The 16544-nt window shown below is 34.2% G+C and overlaps 1 protein-coding gene across 1 annotated transcript in view; it reads right to left on the bottom strand.

Moving 5' to 3' along the window:
- Positions 1-16544, bottom strand: part of LOC148951631 (BRCA1-associated RING domain protein 1-like) — a 50284-nt gene that overhangs the window by 13386 nt on the left and 20354 nt on the right. Inside the window, exons 4-7 of the mRNA XM_089090392.1 lie at positions 11193-11326; positions 9117-9197; positions 7765-7964; positions 2122-2316 (exon numbers count right to left, since the gene is read on the bottom strand). Coding sequence (XP_088946518.1) covers positions 2122-2316; positions 7765-7964; positions 9117-9197; positions 11193-11326 — 610 coding nt within the window. The remainder of the gene's footprint in view (positions 1-2121; positions 2317-7764; positions 7965-9116; positions 9198-11192; positions 11327-16544) is intronic.

The raw sequence follows: 16544 nt of genomic DNA, 5'->3' as shown, positions 1-16544 counted from the left end.
ATTCCATTGACCTTCAAAAAGCATTTGACCTTGTTAACCACAATATTTTAGTTGAGAAACTTATAACTGATTTTAATATTGATTCTTTTCTGGTTAAATTGGTTGCCTCCTTTTTTTCAAATAGATCACAAGTGGTCAAATATCAGTCATTATTCCAGTCCCCTCCCTGTCCACAATGGAGTACCCCAAGGTACTCTCCTAGGTCCTCTCCTCCTGTTTTCTGTTATGATAAATAGCCTCGCTAAGGAATTTCCCGACAGATGGGAATTTCTGGAACAGTCGTTGCAACGCATCTTGAATATGCTTGTCCAGTTTGGCATCCTGGTATCTCCCGTGATGAATCAGAAAAAATTGAATCCATTCAAAAAAGAGCCCTGAGAATAATTTTTAAAGAAGGTAAGGTACCATACTTGCTCCTTCTAAAGTTAGAAACTCTTGAGCACAGGAGAGGAACGTTGTGCCTCAGTTTTGCGAAAAAAGCAAGAACAAACCCTCGTACGGAAAACATTTTCCCCAAAAGACACTCCCCAACCAGACACCGCCTGCCACGTGCTGTTTCTGAACCCGTTCCTATATTGTCCCCTATCGGTTGCTTGACCTCCAAGCATGAAAAAACCTTTGTACCCTTCATTAAGGATAAAATAAACCGCTAGATTTCCTTCTTTTTTTTTCTCTTTGGTACTGGTGATACCCAAGTTTTTTGTTCGTTCGATTTTTTTTTGTTTCCTCCCCCTTTATATTATCTTTTAAACCTTTTTAACGTTAATTTTATTTTACTCTTTTTTAGTTTTTTACCTTTTTCAGTTTCTGACATTTTGCCACTTCATTTTTTGTTGTTGTTGACTAAGGAATGGTTTTGCCATTCGGACATTGTTGTTTTTGGCATTGGTTTGCCAGTTTTTTTTTTAGTTTTTGTGCTTTTTTATGATTTTTTATTTTTTGGTTTTATGACTCCGAAATGCGAATTATTGATAGACGTTTTTTGAAATAAATATCTTATCTTAGTAGTAAATGCCTTTTGCGCCTTTTAAAGGCAGGGACCAATTCGACCTCTGTAGGGGAGGAGTAAGGGAAACCTTATTGTGGGTAAGACATCCTTCCGAAAAGGTTGTCAGATCTCAGACAAACTCAGCCAAGAGAAAGATCAGAAGTTACTGTCCAAGTTGTCGTTTTTCCAGTTCCATAACCAATTTCAGCAATAAAATTGGAAAAGAGGACCTCCTCCCAGTGCATCGACCAAAATAGATTTTCTGGCTTTAATAAAATTTGGTAGAACAAATCACGCTTTATTTTTTGGGGGTTCGAACAAGATACAACCTTAGTAGGGGAAGGAGGTCCTTAAAATCTATCAATCAGGACACCTACTAGACAGAGTTTATGGATCTCACAAAAAAAATGATGTCCTTTTTTCTTTGGGAAGAAGGGGTTTCTGGAGGGCCTGAATTCCAGGGGAGGGGGTATCTATAAGAAAGAGTTGTTGCATCGCACTTGGTAAAAAGTGGCATTCAATGTCCTATTTATGCTTTTTCAGAGTCAAGGAAATATTTAGCCTCTGTGGGGGGGGGGGGGGATAAGAGAGGAGGGTCCTAAACTCCTGTTTTCAGTACATATAGCGAAAAGAGACTCCAGATGTAGACTAGAACTCAGATAAAGTGAGAGTTTTTCTGGTGTTCATGTAGTCCAACCTCCGTGGGAAGAGGAAGGTTGGATTCGTGCATGAATATATTTTCATCAGCCTAATTATTCGGCAATCTCATAGAATTTTTTATAAAAAACAATCAGCAATGGGTCAATAGCCATAGACGGTATCGTGTCGGTTCTCAATTTGGCGGGTTGGATGGATCCACGCCTTGTGATCCATAACCATAAGAAAAATCTCCATTAAATTTGAATTCTAATCCCTTTACTTGTATTTTTTGCACCCTTAGAAGGTTATAGACAAATCCTATAGACACAATCGCTGGTATATCGCTAGTTTTCCAAGGTCTAGTTTCAACTTGTGGAGCCTAAACGAGTTACTAACCTGAAACTTGAAGCAGTTTTCATTTGTAGGGAGGAACAAAGGCACTTCAACTCCTTTTGATCAGTTTTCAACTTGTGGAGCCTAAACGAGTTACTAACCTGAAACTTGAAGCAGTTTTCATTTGTAGGGAGGAACAAAGGCACTTCAACTCCTTTTGATCAGTTTTGCTGAGTTGGTGAAAACATAGTAGGGTTGAATAAGCGTCGTAAAAGGCAGGCCTCCATGCTAGATACTGTTTTGAGACGACATTTTTCTTCATGGCCGCCTTAACTACCTCACTTTGAGCATAATCCCTAACAAGAAAAAAAAATTAAAAATGAATAAAAAGGCAGATCTTTATATAAAAAATTATATAAAATAAATAAAATATATACAAAATAAATAAATATAAAACAAATTTTACATATATAAATAAAATAAATAAATTCAGTTCACGCTCTCGAAATCTGGCTTTACAGTAACTCAGATAGTTTTTATACTACATAAATAAAAATTACGAAAAAAGAATATTTTTCTGATAGAGGAGTATTCAATGAGTATATTATTAAGAGTCATTTGAATAATGAAGTTGGGCACGGGGTAGGATTTATTCTGAAGGGGAGGGGGGAAGGAAAAAATAAAAGTTAGATCAAACTAATACAAATTATGAAAAAATCTTAAGATTTCAGTGGCATCTCACCAGTCCTTTTCCCCCTAGTTCATGGGCCTCACTGATATAATAGATTGTGCGCATCTACAGAGGTTCACATACTAGTTTGCGTGCTAAATATTTTCTCACGTCAAAATTTCGTATTGTATAATGATAAATTATGTTAAATGCGTTTGATAATTATAAACTTGGGTAAAACTGCCAAAGGCGGATCTAGAGCAAAATCTGGGGGGGGGGATAATGTGACAAGGGCGCCAATAATTGGCCAAATTGACAAGTTTATTTAAAAAAGAGAGTGAAAAACAGAAAAAAAACGGAATGAGGGCGCCAGAAGAAAACTTAGCCCCCCCCCTGGATCCACCAGTTATTAACTGGTGTACGTTCTTAAGAAAATGCAAAAATTTAATTCTTTCAATGAAATACCATGTTTTAAAAATATATTTATAGAAATTTGTTGGTAACAAGTTAATTCAGAAGTTAAACAAAGAAACGACAAAAATAGACAAAGCACAAAGCACATAATCCCAATAAAGCACACTTAAAATGGTTAATGTTATCGTGCAAAACACACATGCGACAAAGGAATCACAAATTTAGGGATTGACAATAACAAAAAGAATATTTATAATTTTTTGAAAAAAAACTTTAGCTAAAAACTTCTTTTCTTTATCTTTATTTATAGAAAGTCTCTATCACAGACACTGCTAACTTTTATACTCCTAAAAGAAAATTACATCCATTTACCTTCATAGATGATAGCTTTTTAAATATTCAAGATCGACATTACAATGAAAAAAACATCCACCCCCCCGGAAGCCTCAAAAGCCACGAGTGTACAACTGAAACAAGGTTACCAGCCTGTTTTATTTTCTAAAAAGTATGCAAAGTAGGCTAAAAGTTCCCATCTACTTTCTGGTCCGAAACAGATTCCAGAACCAAAACGTATTTTTGTAAAAGAACAACAAAGAGAGAAAAAACTCAATGAAGAACAAAACCGACGAGATTGTGGCCAGTGGAGAGAAAAGATAAAAAACTAGAACGACACGGATATTTTGCCTGTATGAAAACGAGGCATCTTCAGCACAGAAGAAACAAAAATAAAACTAAGATTAACTAAAAACAAATAAAACCACCGCCAATATTAATAAAATACATCTCTCGCAACTGATCCACATAGATCACGGAAGCTAATCGAGTTGCTACGATGAGATCGTTCATTGATTTTTGTCAAACTTAAAATTCACAACAGAGACCATACTTAACTGGTACCGGGCAAAATAAAATCAAAATTCTAAAAAAAAAGCATTGTCTGCTCTGTAGTTTCATCTTCAGTATTAATCTGGTATAATAGAAAACTTTATGCTTTTTCTTCGAGAATGGCCTAATTCAGATCATTGACCAAACGATCTCACAACTAATCCAGAATCGACAATGTTTATGTTTTTTCTTTGGGAATGACCCAACCCAGGTCACTGACCTAATCAGTCCTAATCCAGAATTGATAGTACGTATGGTTTTTCTATTACGTGGGATTGATATTACTTAAACTTTTTCTTAGAGAATGACCTAACGCAGGTCATTGACCTAATCAGAATTGACATTATTTATGCTTTTTCTTCGAGAATGGCCTAATTCAGATCACTGACCTTACGATCTGATCATACCTAAACCCAGAATTTACATTACTGACCTAATGACCTAATCTGACCTAATGACCTAATCTGACCTAACCCAGAATTGATATTACTTATGCTTTTTCTAAGAGAATGACCTAACCCAGATCATCAGCCTAATTACCTGATCAGACCCAGCATTGATCACACTTATACTTTTTCTTAGAGAAGGGCATAACCAAGGTCATTGACCTAATAACGCAATCAGATCTAATCCAGGATTGATATTATTTATGATTTTTCTAAGAGAATGACCTAACGGAGGTCACAAACCTTATGACATGATCATACCTAACCCAGCTTTTTCTAAGAAAATTACCTAATCCAGATCATCAGTCTAATGACATAATCAGACCTAGCCCCGAATTGATATAACTTATGCTTTTTCTTAGAGAATGACCTAACTCTGGTCAGTGACCTAATGACCTGATCAGATCTTATCCAGAATTCATATTATTAATGGTTTTTCTAAGAGAATCACCAAACCCGGGTCATCAACCTAATGACCCGATTAGAACTACCCCAGTATTGATATTTTGATATTATAGGGTTAGGTTTGATTATGTCATTAGGTTGGTAACCTGGGTTAGGTCATTCTCTTTGAAAAAGCATAGGTATTTTGCTTTTTACCTATGCTTTTTCAAAGAGAATGACCTAACCCAGGTTACCAACCTAATGACATAATCAAACCTAACCCGAACTGACATTACTTATGCTTTTTCTTAGATTATGACCTAACCCAGGCTATTGACCTAAGAAGACCTAACCCTGAATTGACATTATTTTCGCTTTTTCTTAGAGAATGACCTAATTCAGATCATTGACCTAATGATCTGATCATACCTAACCCAGAATTGATATTACTTATGATTTTTTTTAGAGAATGACCTAAACTTGGTTAAAAATACGAAAATTTCCCTATTTTTGCATGTTTTCAACGTGTTTTTTAGTCTTAAAGAAAAAACTAAGCAAATTTCAAAAATACAATTCGCTAGATAGATTAAGTTCGATCTTAGGCATCGACAGAGAACCAAAATTGTCGGCTTATGTTGAGACAATTAAACTGCGGAAAAGCAACACACCAAAAACATACACAGGAAATATGACTACTCACAATGAGGTTCTCTTATACATATTAAGGGCCAATTACAAGGAGTGGGGGATGGGGTCCTGAAAACGGCAAAGTGGATATTAAAGAAAAAATTTGAAAAATCATTTGGTGATGGCAGGGAGAGGGCAGAGGCTAACCCAGAGGGGGGCATTAAGGGGATACACCCCCCCCCCAAAATTCGGGATATTTTCCCTGTAGGATCGACATTCTCATTGATTTTGACTAATACAAAAGGATAATGTATGCCATATATCTTATTGTGAAAAGGATACAAAAATTAATGATTTATTTATTTTATAAAATAAAATTTAAAATGAAACTGTCTTAAAAACTAACCAAATTCATTATGGGTTTTAATTGAATTAATCTAGAGTAATACATGCACAACAAGTAGGCATTGCGTGACAATCTCCACACGAGAATTTTTCTTTTTATGAAAATACAGTTGGGAACAATAGCAGGCTGCCGCCAAGTAAGCCACGTGCTATTATAACCTCGGGCACATAAGATAGTTGAACTTCTTTTAAATCCCGCATGCGGTTTTTCAGTGTTTATATAGAAGTCCACGCAAGAACTCCGTCGTTCATGGTGTCAAAATGGAAATCAACAATTATAGACTTTTTCAAAAAGAAACAGTTAGTCGATAGCAGACATTAGTTGGTTGATACAACCCTTAGGTGAAATAGGAATCAATTTAAAATATTTAAGCGGGCTAGGTTATGATGGAGCTTCATCTATGAGCGGCCAGTTACGAGTTTGAGCTGCAATAGCCTGTGAAATTTTTCCTCATGCAGTTTATGTTCACTGTGCAAATCATTTCTCAAACTTAGCCCTGTGTCATTCCTACAACATACCTATTTGAAAAAATTGTCTTGGAACTTTGAAAGATGTTAATAATTCCTTTAGAATTTCACCTAAATGCTCTGCAATGTTCAAACAAATTGTGCAAGAAAGTAATCCTATCACAGGGACGAAAAGAACAAGATTGAACAAATTTTGCGAGACTAGATGGGTGGAGCACTTAATAGCAATAATTTCGTTTAAAGAGATGTTCACTATATGTGGGGATGTAGAGATTTATAAGACTATGAGAGAAGTTCAAGAACATGCTGATTCAGATTCTGAATCTTCAAGCAAAACTTATTCTTTGCTATCTTCTATTGAGAGGTACTGCTCTGTTGAAGCTATGATTACTGTCAGTAAAGTTTTTAGTCTGTCACACAATTTGTCGACATCTTTGCAATCAGAAACAATACATCTCGTATACTTTCTCAAACACTGACGATCTTTAGAGCAAGGTTAGAGACATGAGAGTTCCACTTTTTACTGAAGTAACTGAACTGGATCAAGATGCTGAATCAGCCTCAAAGTGCCCAGATGAGCCCCAAAACAAACGTATAGAGATAATTACCAACAGCGTCAGAGGATCCTGCAGTGTATTACCGACTTTCTGTGTTAATCCTATTAATGGACTACTTTCTGCAGCAGCTGCATCAGTGAGTCCTTACTCTCAGTGATTCCTATTCCTACTTTAACTACTTTCAGTGATTCCTCAGTCACAGAAAATTGCTTAGTTAACTCTGTGGAGGAGAACGTGGATACAGTCGGAAAACGTGGCACTAAAACATTTCATAATTTGCTTAAAAAAATGTGATAAGAACATTTTTCCCAAAGTACATCTATTTTGAAGATTGGTGCAACGATTCCCGTCACTACGGCTACGTGCGAGTGTTTTTTTTCTACCATGAGAAGAGTGAATTCTTATACCAGGAGTGCCTCAGGTCAAAAACGGCTTAATGGATTGGCCTTATTATCCATACACAGGGATGTTCCAGTCAATGCAGAAGACGTTTTGGATAAACTAACCCACAACGAAAAATGGCTGCTTACTTTCATTTTATTATCACATGTTTTTATACAGTATTGTCTCAATAATGAATGTACCTAATATTCTGAAAGCTTTATTTATCCTTTCTAACCAGTACTATTATCCCTGAGTCAATTTAACCATCTCCCCCCGAAATTTATCGCTGGGTTGGCCCCTCGGGGAGGGCATATAAATTCTCCAAGGGTCAATCATGACCAGTAGGGGCATATGATACCCCTGATCTAAGGCCATCAATGATTTTTTTTTGCTGAGTAAACTGCAAATAGGTAAATATCAAAGACAAGAAAAACGAGCCTAAAATTAGAACTCTGTTCAAATCAATAAATTGGAATATTCTTTGAATAAGTGTTAAACAGACTGCAACTAAGACGGATAGAAGAACAAATAAGTAAAATAGAAAAGCGAAACAAAAATACTCACAATGGAGTTTTACCCCGTATATTTCGCACGGATGGATCAGCTCCATGAGCCCTGAGGAGTTCCACTACCGAAACAAGCCCGGCCAGTGCCGCTTCATGCAACGATGTGTCTAATGAATCACCACCAGGAGTGTCTGGATGAGCTCCTGAGCCTAAGAGAGCCTCAACAACTGACAAATGACTTCTTACAGTAGCCTCATGCTATAAGCATAAAAATTGATAAGCAAATGTGGCAGAATACACTTTTTTAAGCAAATCTAATTTAGGCTATTTAATAAGTTTCTCTATTACATATAGAGTTTAGGCTAATCTTACATATAGGCTATTTAATAAGTCAGGATTCTATATTACATATAGAATCTCGAAGGATGATTTAAATTTCCCGTGAAATAAATGTAAATGATTGACTATCTGGGCATTTGTTGGGCCACTGGCCCTGATTATCAGATAAATGTCCTATTTGTAAATTATTATTACTTCTTCTCTAAACTCAGTACTTGACTCGTGGCCCCAACTATAAGCTAAATGTTTTTTTGTCCTTTCTTCACCTCCCTTTAAACTCAATTTTCCTTTTTTTTGGCTGATTTGCTAATTAGTTAGTGTCTGCAAACCCACATCTGGGGATGAGTCATCTCTCGCTGGCATTTCCCATGGCGTCCTCAATTAGCAGAGCACTATGGGGCAGACATCTCTGGTAAACATGTAAAAAAGTTTTATCTCTATGCAGTTCAGTTCAGCATTTCAGAAGACAAATAGTAAGGTTCTTACAGTTTGCAAGTGCCTACATTTTATATCCTAGTCTAAGTTTCAGGTTTTGAAAGTTCCGCTACGATCTTTTGTTTTAGGAGGATTACTAAAACATGTTATTGTTGACATATCTCCTATGTCCTCCTATGTTATTGTTGACATATCTCCTATAAGAAAAGATATCAGGATGCCCCACTTCTAAGATTAAGCCGGTTTTGAATATAGATGAAGTTACCGGTTCATTTATACCTTCTGGATTTTCTCCCTCCCCCAGCCTAGCACTGAGCGCGGTGGTCTGAAGTGACGGGTGAGTAACACGTCAAAAAGAGATTTCCAACGAGAGCTTTTCTTCTTCCCTGAGACGATCTGGTTGGTTATAAGAGCACAACCATACGAGTCGTAATTTCATCAAGTTACCTCCAATAGCATTCTATAATTCTTCTCTTTTCTCCATTTACATAAGGTGCATTCTGACTAAGAAGAAGAGACTCATGGAGACCACTTTAAATAGCGTTATTTGGTGTCAATAGCATTTTAACGTCATCAAACCTTCTTAATTGTTTTGATTAAGATTAGTATAATGTTTCCAATGTATATAATACTTACAAGAGGCGTCCATCCAGCGTTGTCTTTCACGTTGGGGTTTGCACCCTGATTGAGAAGATCTTTTACTTTGGCCAATTCTCCCTAAAAAGAAGCATCATTTATAATTGCATAAATGAGCTGGTTATGCTATTTAACACACAGATGACAAAAGTATTTAAAGTAAAAGTTACAATTCGCATAAAGAAGACAATAAAACACTCGAAAACCATATAAAACCTAATACTGTCCCAAAATGCTCCGAAGATGCTCATAAAATTAACAAATCGCTCGGAACATCAGAAACTGGAAATTACAAAGAAGAAAAAGAAGAAAAAAATAATATAACAATTTTTTTTAATAATAATTTTTTTAATAAAATAATAAGACAATTTTTTTTAATAATAATTTTTTTAATAAAATAATAAGACAATTTTTTTTAATAATAATTTTTTTAATAAAATAATAAGACAATTTTTTTTAATAATAATTTTTTAAATAAAATAACAAGACAATTTTTTTTAATAATAATTTTTTTAATAAAATAATAAGACAATTTTTTTTAATAATAATTTTTTTAATAAAATAATAAGACAATTTTTTTTAATAATAATTTTTTAAATAAAATAATAAGACAATTTTTTTAATAATAATTTTTTTAATAAAATAATAAGACAATTTTTTTTAATAATAATTTTTTTAATAAAATAATAAGACAATTTTTTTTAATAATAATTTTTTTAATAAAATAATAAGACAATTTTTTTTAATAATAATTTTTTTAATAAAATAATAAGACAATTTTTTTTAATAATAATTTTTTTAATAAAATAATAAGACAATTTTTTTACCAGACGATTCATATATCTTAACCAAGCCAGTAATGTAACCCATCTTTTTTTTCATTTGCCAGCCATTTCAATAAAAGAAGTTGATCCTTTTGGCTTCTGAAAGGTTAGTGAGTTTTTAACACTAATCGAAGGAAGAAGTTACAAATAATGTTATTAAAATAATTTAGTTTTCTCTTACATTGTATACTAGTAGAACTATTAAGAAGCAAATACTATAACTATAATTAGAGCTGAGCATTCAAGTACACTAAATTCATCCAGGAAGAATCCCCCCTCCACTTCATACCTAAACAGACCCAAAACTTCTCATTTAAAAACACATGGATTAATCCTTATCATTTAATACCGAGAAGCTTTTTTTATTGCTTAGGCGTGGTCGACTTTATTATAAGCTTATCAAATCGTCCAATCAGCTGAAGATATAAAAAAGAATAATTAGTGATTTTCGTTGAGGGGGAGGAAGGACAGGTTAAACATAGTTCTCATGCTGGATTATTACTTTTATTTACAAACTTAAATACAGGGATCACTACCTTATATACTTGTTCTCTTGGGGATAGATATCAACAAGAATCCAAGTAATAGCACAAGGTTTCTTACGGTGGACTCTTTTCTTTTTTTTTCTTTTTTTAGGGAGGGGTGCCTCCCTAAGCTATCCCGTCATCCACACCTCGTTCTTCACGCCAAAGTTTTTTGGCATTAAAAAAAAGTTACATATTGTTCTAATTAAAATATTCTTGTGTTTCAGGAGTTGTTTTTAAAGAATTGGGACATAATTCAAACTTTGGTGTAAACAGCTAGAGGTTGAGGGGAGGGGGGGGGGTGCCGATCCCCTCGTATACGTAATAATTTCTGTTCGTTTTACGTTTTAGTATTGCTCCTTACTTTCAGTTGAAAAAAAACTTGTTTTTTTTTTTTAAGTTTAATGTTTTAAGGGAGGACTTTTTAGGGAGGGTGTAAAGAGGGAAGCTTTGAATAGCTTGAGACGGACAAGAAGAAGCGCAACTGTGTCGTCCTTAGACGGCTTGGTACTGCAGTGAGTTGTCAGTAGCAGTAGTTTCGAGAGACAGCTAAGATAACGATAGCTATACCCTTTCTACAAAGCAGGCAAAATGTATTTTTAGTAATTTTAGTTCGACAGTTTCCTCAAACGTATTAAATGAGCTGTACAAATACATCTAAAAAAGTTGATTTGCAGCCAAGGGTCGTTCTCCCCTTTTCTGTTTTCTTATGAGGGGAATCTAATTACCAAGATACTAGCAATATGAAGCGCAGTCTCTCCTTTGTTATTCTTCTTCAATAAATCAGCTTTGCGACCAGGAGAACGCTTATCAGAGACTTTGGGTGAGACAGATGCCATCTTCTTCCCACGTTTTTCTCGAACTGAAAAAATGAAATAAATCAAACAAGCAAAAACTGTGACAAAAACCATCACTAAAAATGAAAATAAATGGAACTAATAAAAAATGAAATAAATCAAACAAGCGAAAAAAATGTGACAAAAACCAACACTAAATATAAAAATAAATGGAACTAAAAAATGAAATAAATCAAACAAGCCAAAAAACTGTGACTAAAACCAACACTAAACATGGATATAAAGGGAACTAATAAAGAATTATATAAATCAAAAAAGCCAAAAAAATGTGACAAAAACCAACACTAAACATGGAAATAAATGGAACTAATAATAATATAATAATAATTTATTTTTAACCCACATCATATACGAAAATGATAATTGTGGAGTATAAAGAAAAAATAGATAATACACTACATACACAAGTACATAAAACTTAAAAATTTCAACAGAGCAGAGTAACCAAAGAAAGAAAAACTTAAAAAAAAACTATTTATGACAAAGGACAGACCAAGAATTAATACAGTGGACCAGGACTTAATGGAGCATCATTTAATAATTTAGACCTTCAGATTTGAAATGTTTAAATATTACCTTTTAATGAATATAAAGAATTTAAATTACTGTTGTGAAAAAAAAAACAAAAGAAACAACTTCAACAAAACTTCAAAAAAAAAAAAAAAAAAAAAAATACAGCAAACGAGTAAGACCACTATGGGCTGGCAGATACTTATATGTAGACTGGGGTAGTTTCCCGGTAAGTTCTGTAAGCCTTGACCCAATATCCGGAAGAGCGTAAACAGATATGAGATTCCGATTTCTATACCATGGAGGCAGATACAATAGAAAGCGGGAAAACCGGAAATAATATGAATGAAGTGATCTGATGTCTTTTTGGTGAAAAATAGGGTAAATTCCAGACAGAAACAAACCCGAATGATCTGTAAAAACTGAATATAATTTAGCAAGAGACTTTCTTTTGTATCTACCTCGATTTGCAACAATTTAGAGTAGCTTAACTGAATTTTCTTCTTGCAATTAGCGACGATAAGCTTTCGGAAAGATTTCAGTGTTTTACTAACATTGGTACCCAGCCACCGGAAAGAAGGAACTTACGGGACAGAAAAAGATCCGCAAACTAGAGGGGTCATATTATTACTATTAAATGAGAGATATTCACACTTTGAAAGATTAAGAGAAAGTCCAATGGTATGAAGTTTAGATGCTATTGTTGAGACAGACAGGGAAAGGCCCTTTTTTGTCCTAATGATCAAAAGGATATCATCTGCATAAGCAAGATAAGAGATCTTAACGAAATTAAGAATGCAAGTGGATGGGATAGAAGAAAGAAAAGATGATACACAGAATTTAAAAATAAAAGGAGAAAGGACGGCACCCTGCCGGACCCCACGCCGCACTGGAATTTTGCTTTCGGAAACACTCATGTCCGTTTTAATCGTAAAAAAAAATTGGAATACCAATATCTAAGAAGAAAAATTATCGAAATTTTAATACCGTGACTAAAAAGGGAAAAAAATAGCTTGGGAATGGGTAACGGTGTCAAAGGCCTTGGAGAGATCCAAGGCGCATAAATGTAACTCGAATCCATTTTTAGTCACCTCAGTAAGTACATTCGCCAAAACTCGATGTGCTTGCTGGCAACCTACCCCAGCTGAAAACCCGATCTGGTTTTCACCGAAGCATGCGGAAGAGTTAACTGAAGGGAGGAGAAGATAGTCGAAAATTTTACTTTTATTGCAAGAAACAGTTATTGGCCTGTAAGATGCACACTCAATCGGAATTATTCCTTTTTTCAAAATTTGAGGTAGCTCTTCCGGACAAAAAACTTTCAGGCACAAAGGAAGTAGATAAACCCATTTTGAAAAGAAGTTGTAGAAGTTGTGGGCAAGAGCTGGACAATCAACCTTTAAGTGTTTTGCACTTATGCCATCCCCATCAGTAGAACTTGACTTGAGCTTCTTTATAGCTAGTACCACCGAAGATAAATGAACTGGGAGGATCTGGTTCTGGCGGAGTGAGGTAGGAAGCGCAAAATTAAGAAGCTTCATAAATGTAGCATAAACGAGATGGTTTACGGTGTTAAAAATCTGACCATAATATTTGCACCAAATAACCGGACTAATAGGGGTACTCTTTGAAAAAATATCATGATTTTTAACAGAATTGAATATCTTTTTTCAATCTAATTAATGTGTCAGAAACTTACAAAGTTTGGATTTTACAGACCGTAAACACTTTTTATACTCTAACTTATTTTTATTTTAAGCTCAAATACTACACCGTTAAGTGGCCGTCCACAAGAAACCCATATACGCAGCCAAAATTTGGCTTTATTTTTCCCTGTTTTTAGACCTGGGTTCCACGACGATTCAGGCTTCCGCTATTAAATTTTACACGGTCCTCGGGAACCGCCGCTCTTTCGGCTTCTTTCATACATGATATAATATCAAAATAATATTTGTTCAAAAAATTCTTATCATTTACAAATTTAGATCCAACCTGAAGTAGCTGATAAGCAACTTTTATAGTAGACAAAAGAGCTTTAATAGAAGAAATGTAGAGCGCCCAATTAGCCTCATTCCAATTTCCCCTGGTAAATCATCTACGATTCACGCGTGAAATATCTGGTGACAGAGAGATACTAAACGAAAAGGAAATTGGTAGATAGTTTGTATTACTTTCGATTTTATGAACAGAAACAATTGAAACCGATCTATTTGTAAAACAATGAACCTGATTTATATTTGTATGGCTCCCATATTTATGGATATATTAGAATGAACGATTCTTATCCAGTACCTTAAGCTTGGACAAAGACTGAAACACCCTATCTAATTAGATGTTTGAATTTAATATAGAATCTTTAAAATATCTAGTCACAATAAATAGGTAAATAAAAAATGATTTAGAATCTGCAACTTTTTTTCAAAACACTACAATCCTTGGCAAATTTATTCAGTGTCTGAAGATATTTACAATACCAAAGACAACATACATTGATACACGCCATATTAGCGATTTCCGTGGCCAAGGTGCTTTCTTCAATATGGAACAGCACTGGCATCACAGGTGAAAAAGAACTACGTTTCAAAATACAGGCGAGGCCTATGGAAGGTCTACCAAACGTAGACCGTGCAGCATTCACAAACGCAATGTGATTCCCAAACTAAAAACTGAAATAAATCAAACAAGCCAAAAAAAGAAAATGTGACAAAAACCAATACTAAATATGGAAATAAATTTAAATAAAAATGGAATAAATCAAACAAGCCAAAAAACTGAGACTAAAACCAACACTAAACATGGAAATAAATGGAACTAATAAAAACTACAAAACTCGAACGCTGAATATACCAATGAATACTTTACAACAAAATTATACACCTACACACCCTTGCAAACAAGGGGGATATAGAATTGTTTCTTCCACAAAGGGTTTTTTCATTGCCTAGCAATTGAAATCCATTGATCAAAATATAGTATTATATACAATGTTTTTTTCTTTTAAAACTAACGCTTACACATGACCTCTAGAATCAATATGACTAACTGATTGATTCACTTTATTATCAAGTCCCATTTTTAAGGCTTCGATACCTAAAAACCAATGATCCCGTCGTTTTTCTAAAATGAACGTATAATTAACTACCCACTAGGACCCATATTGCTCCCCCATATACTCTAGATATACTACTCCATACGGAAGGTCCATATTTATCTGAAGGGCTTGAAATATAAAGTTTGGGCCTAAAAATGTTCTTTTTTGGGCTTCATTCGAAATTTTTTAAATACTTTGATGCTTTTTTGGTACTCATTTGGGCTTCAATAGAAATTTTTGATAATTTCGTTAATTTATCAGATCTCAGTCTCATTTTGTTCTGAAGACACTTGCAGCATGTTTTTTCTTCTTTTTTATTCAAAGTACTTTAAGTCTCCACCTATTGATTGCAGAAATATTTAGAAAAGAAACAATTTATTATGAGAGTCCCTTTAACCTCGTCTTGAAGTCAAGAAAAGTTAGAAAAAAAAGTCAACAGTAATAAACTGACAATTTTTGAAGCCAAACGCACACAATATCGTCCCTATACAATTAGTGTTTTAATTCAACTCTTATTAAACTTCACAATTTGATCGTAAGGCAGATAGATAAAACTCAGAGAGGAAAGGAAAGAATAAAATGAAAAATAAAATAAAAAAAAAGGTGAAAAAACGAGGATTTTGTCAGCCAGTGGCAAACCATGAAGATGAAAAAACAAGCAAATATTTCGACAAGGACCTCCGCCACGTCTTCGACAAGTCTTCCTCAGTGCTAAACAAAAAAGAAAGAAACCAACGAAAATCGAACCTTTCGAAGTTTCCTTGACAACGACAGAACAAAAACAGAGTTTTTTGTGACAACGACAGAGAACAGAGTTTTTTTTCTGTCGTTGTCAAGCAAACTTCGAAAGGTTCGATTTTCGTTGGTTTCTTTCTTTTTTGTTTAGCACTGAGGACGACTTGGCGGAGGTCCTTGTCGAAATATTTGCTTGTTTCTTCATCTTCATGGTTTGCCAATGGCTAACAAAATCCTCGTTTTCTCACCCTTTTTTTATTTTATTTTCATTATGTTATTTTCTTTTCTCTCTGAGTTTCATTTGTCATGTATAGCCAGTGTGGTCTTAGCATGTATTTAAGACTGATAGAAAGAAAACTTCTGAAGACACCTGCATATTGCCTCATAGCTTTAACTAAAGCACTTGTTGGTTTTTTTTAATTGATATTATGCAGCTTAACAACTATTTAACCAATGCAGTAAACTGTAAGGCAGATAAATCAGATATTTCTGAAGATTTTTGCATATACCTGTTTCAAATTTCATTTCTATCCTCAATTGTTTTTTTTTTAAACATTCCTTTTAAGACCACAGAACTAACTTTATATGAAATAACTTTATTAAATAGACTTAAAATAGATACGAACTATAAAATACATGGACACAATTGAAGATTTTATATTCTGTAAAATCTGTAAGGGCATCAAGACCGTATCCGCCATTTGGAGTTACCGGGTTTGAACCCCCCCCCCCCCACCAATCCAAAAAATGTAAAATTCGTATAAAAAGTAGCAAAAATCAAAATAAAACAATTTTTGATGCGTTTTGTCTTTTTTTTTTTTTTTTTTTTTTTTTTTAGTAAAGTGCAAATTATGTTCTGGTCTTGAGAAGGGATTGGGGTTGTCTAC

The sequence above is a fragment of the Artemia sp. Qi Xiang Cuo genome, chromosome 6 (assembly GCF_049724085.1).
Source record: "Artemia sp. Qi Xiang Cuo chromosome 6, ASM4972408v1, whole genome shotgun sequence".
NCBI lineage: Eukaryota > Metazoa > Arthropoda > Branchiopoda > Anostraca > Artemiidae > Artemia > Artemia sp. Qi Xiang Cuo.
This window is presented reverse-complemented; position numbering and strand designations above follow the sequence as displayed.